The sequence below is a fragment of the Quercus robur genome, chromosome 1 (assembly GCF_932294415.1).
Source record: "Quercus robur chromosome 1, dhQueRobu3.1, whole genome shotgun sequence".
Classification (NCBI taxonomy): domain Eukaryota; kingdom Viridiplantae; phylum Streptophyta; class Magnoliopsida; order Fagales; family Fagaceae; genus Quercus; species Quercus robur.
In genome coordinates this window covers 12,706,963-12,710,702 of record NC_065534.1, presented here as the reverse complement: position 1 = coordinate 12,710,702, position 3,740 = coordinate 12,706,963, and the positions used below count along the sequence as shown (strand labels likewise).

Here is a 3,740-nt window from a genome sequence, read left to right as displayed (position 1 = left end):
AATTTCGTTTGTTCACTCTCTCCCAAACAATTTTTCAATCCATACTCTTCATTTCTTCACTCTCTCTTCTTCACCCAAAACATAAACCCTCTCTCTCAATCACTCTCAAGCTCAAACCAATATCCAAAGGACATACACGGCCATATATTTAAGAAATATTCAAAAAAGTCTCACTAAAGCAACGTATCCGTTTTCCAAAACCATACACAGTTTCATTTGGAAATTTTTTTACAGAACATTCAAAAAAAGAAAAAACACAAAAATCTCACATCAAATGATCAAACGAAGATCCAATTAGTTCTAGCATCACACAAGACAATTAAACATGATCAACTCAACCAATCAATCATCAAACATCACACCTCAAACAGACCCAAATAAAACAAAAATTCAAAACAAAACCCAGACCCACAACGGCGAGCATTGTGTGACCCAACAACCGTCGTCCACCACAGCATCACCTATCACTACCCACTCATCCTCCTCAAACCCAAATTAATTTTTTTAAAGAAAAAAACTCATACCCACTACAGAAATCTACATCGGATTGTGACCTTATAATTGTCAACCACCACGCATCGTGCCCCAGAAATCGCCGTTCACCATCTCCCCAGATCGCAACCTAACCACCATCCTCTTAGATCTAGACCCAGTCTCATAGATTTAAACAATGGTGTATGGCGTGAGTTTTAAGGGTAAGCCAGCTTTGAAACCGTTCCGATGGCAGTGTTTGTTGGTCCTGTGTTGAGTCTGAAATCTTATGGGTTGAGCTTGGGCTTAAGGGAGAGATGGAGAAATTTTTATGGTGTGAAGGTAAGAGAGAATAGAGAGAGAGAGCTAAGAACAGGGTAATCTAAAAAATGAAACAAATTAGTTTAATAGATAGAGCACAAATGGCGTAGTGTTTAAGGATCAAATTTATCCTTTTTTTAAAATTTTGGATATGTTTGGTATTACCCCAAACTGCAGGGTAGGTTATTATAATTTACCCTAAAATCAATTACCTATGGTTCTAGGATTATTCTTCTATGACATTCGATTATTGCTTCATTTGTGTTAACATACAAACCATGATATATACAAGTCAAAAGCAATAAGATTGACAGAAAAGATATGCTCTTTCTGTTAGGTTTATTCCATTCCATATTGACAAGGTACAATATATAATTTTACAGACAGACTTTTAACAAAGACCCCAGTACTGCTTTATTAGCTAAAGTCATTAACTTCCTAGCTAGTACTTGCACGGAGTGGTACTGCTAATTAGCTGGTTTTTGTACCAGTTTTCAACGCCTTCTCGCAGCTGTCTCCCTTTGAGCATTGAAGAATACAGCAGCCACAGGGAGGCCAAGCTCATTTTCTTCTGCAAATTTTCTAGTACTAAAGCGATCCCTCGAAGAAGGAACAGTGATGACTGTCTCTCTGCGATTCTGCTTGAATAGGAGGAATACAAACCTGTGGATCCCTATGTTTGGCCTAGGCATTTCATAGTTCACCACTTCCCTTCCTGTTCAAGGAACAAAACCCAAAAAAAAAAAAAAAAAAAAACATAAATAGTTAGCATATCTCTCTCTCTGAAAAAAAACAATTTATCTTATGAAACCCGCTTATACAGCCCTTCTTTCAAAATATGTGGATCTCACAGGTGTGTGAGACTTGCCACATGAGACGGTGTCCATGAACAATCCCATAAAATAATTTCTCCTGTGGATGATGATGAGACTTACCAAATGAAGCATCAGTTGTGCCTGGAATGTCTGTCACAATCCTGTAAGAGGATGAAATTCAAATAGTTTAAGGCAATGTACGTAACCTGCTAAATACATGACTATAACTTTCTTCCTTTAAATTTGTTTACATTTGACTAGCTTATGTGCTTAAAATTGAGTCAAAAAGTGACTTAAACAAAAAATTTGGCATGAAATTAGCTGGCCAAACGCATGCACTATCAGAAAATTATGAACTCTTCATCTCATGTTTACCCAATAAATAAATAAATACTCCTGTCATGAATGAAAGTATAGTCCAGTTAAGCTTGGTAACTCATGCAGATGCTTACACCCCATGTATTTGTGCTAGAAGAACAAAGTCTTGGTTATTGTTCATTGGCTGCTTCTCTGGGGTTCTGTTTTCAGATTATGTTATATATGCTATGGTTTCATGAGTTATGTTTATGGAGTCCAGGTGGAGATTCTTAGTGTAAAGGCAAAAGGATTTTTTTAATATAAAAAGTTGTACCAGTGCTCAAATTTCACTTTTGCAGAATTTTAGAGTGGTGATTGGTAGACAATTATACCCTCAATTTTTTATATGTTAAAAAATTAACACAAAATTGTTCTCTTTATTTCTCTGGTTGATAGTTTTCTAGGGTAAAGACCATACCAGTGTAAGTGCTCCCTCAGGTATGGATCACTTGGACCAGGAACATCTGGGTCTGTCATGATCTACAATAGGGAAATTCAATCAAAGCATGATAGTATATAGAGAGACCAAGAAAGAAAGAATATATATAGCTAGGCATAAAAATATATATACCAGTGTGAAAAAGGATCTCATATCGCCTCCATGAACTTCAACCTTAGGTTTCATTGTTACAGCCGAAGGAAAGAGCTCATGGCCATTATATACCTGCTTGAGGCTTTGGCCTTGACTAGAATTGGACTTGATATCCTTAACATTGGAGTTGTAAGTTACAGTCATTTTCACAGTGGGAGAGAAGGATTCAATAACATCTCCAATCACTCTTCCAACCACAAGAGGATCTGACACCTTTGCCATGAAAGAGAAGCTGGGAAAGTTAAAGAGGACTTAAGGACTAATAGATACAATAAGCTGAAGATTTTTGTTTTAGAGTTTCTTGTGGGGCTTTGAAATGGAAGCCTCATATTTATAACTTTGAGAACCTATCATCAAGCTATATAGGATTCGTAGAAGCTAGCTATATAAATAAGGTTCATTTATATATATATCACTCATAGGTTCTTAGCATTAATTAGTGGCTAATAATATAGGACCATTTGAACGGGGCAGCTCAAACATAGATTAATTACTTCATATTCTTTATCATGTAAAGCTTTTTTAGGGTAAATGGTTAATACTCTTAGGTGTGTTTGGCTAAGTTTGTTTTTTCTGATTTAGTGTCTGTTTGTCATATGTTTTTTCCATTCTTTTTTAGTTTATTAACTTATTTTTAGTTTTTTAAAGTCTCACTTTTTAAATATAATTACACTTTAATCAAATAAATAAGTAATCAGTAAAATTTTACATCAAAAAATGTATACACTTTTTTAATGTTATCTCACTTTTCCTTGCGTGTAACTATATTTTTAAACAAGTTAATAAAAAATATATTTTAAAATTTTAAAAAAATTTTAAAAAAAAAAAAAAAAAAAAAAACCCATCTAAAACTACTTTTAGTTTAAAAATGCTACATTAAAATAAAAGATAAGACAAATTAATAAAGAAAAGGAAAAACAAAAAAGCTTTCTGATCACAAATTTATTGAGCACAGGTGTCAAGTCATCACATTATGGTTAGAAATTTGAGCTCCAAATGACCCAGCAAGTGTCAATTGAAGGTAATAGGTCACTAAAAACAAGTGAAATCCTGTTCATGCACTCAATCATATATTGATAAGCTCTGGGCTTAGAACTCTGAGCATGAGATCCATGTTCCACACTGTACAATATGGATGGTGTATGGAGTCAAAGATTCAAATGTTTCTGGTTTTTTCTTTAATT

At 34.4% G+C, this 3,740-nt stretch overlaps 1 protein-coding gene across 1 annotated transcript; it reads right to left on the bottom strand.

The window, feature by feature from the left end:
- Positions 1-1,094: 1,094 nt before the first annotated feature.
- On the bottom strand, positions 1,095-2,895 carry LOC126721673 (CEN-like protein 2). Its single transcript, XM_050424724.1, has 4 exons — positions 2,536-2,895; positions 2,383-2,444; positions 1,728-1,768; positions 1,095-1,507 (listed from the first exon to the last, which is right to left on the bottom strand). Exons 1-4 carry the CDS (start codon positions 2,776-2,778, stop codon positions 1,287-1,289), a joined length of 567 nt encoding a protein of 188 aa, XP_050280681.1. The 5' UTR covers positions 2,779-2,895; the 3' UTR covers positions 1,095-1,286.
- Positions 2,896-3,740: the final 845 nt, after the last annotated feature.

What these genes read in the sequence shown, in the direction of transcription:
- LOC126721673 (XM_050424724.1), bottom strand. Translation starts at nt 2,778, where the DNA reads ATGGCAAAGGTGTCAGATCCTCTTGTGGTTGGAAGAGTGATTGGAGAT. An exon ending in TGAGATCCTTTTTCACACTG is followed by an intron (nt 2,445 to 2,535) that starts GTATATATATTT and finishes TCCCTATTGTAG; the next exon opens with ATCATGACAGACCCAGATGT. An exon ending in CTGAGGGAGCACTTACACTG is followed by an intron (nt 1,769 to 2,382) that starts GTATGGTCTTTA and finishes ATCCTCTTACAG; the next exon opens with GATTGTGACAGACATTCCAG.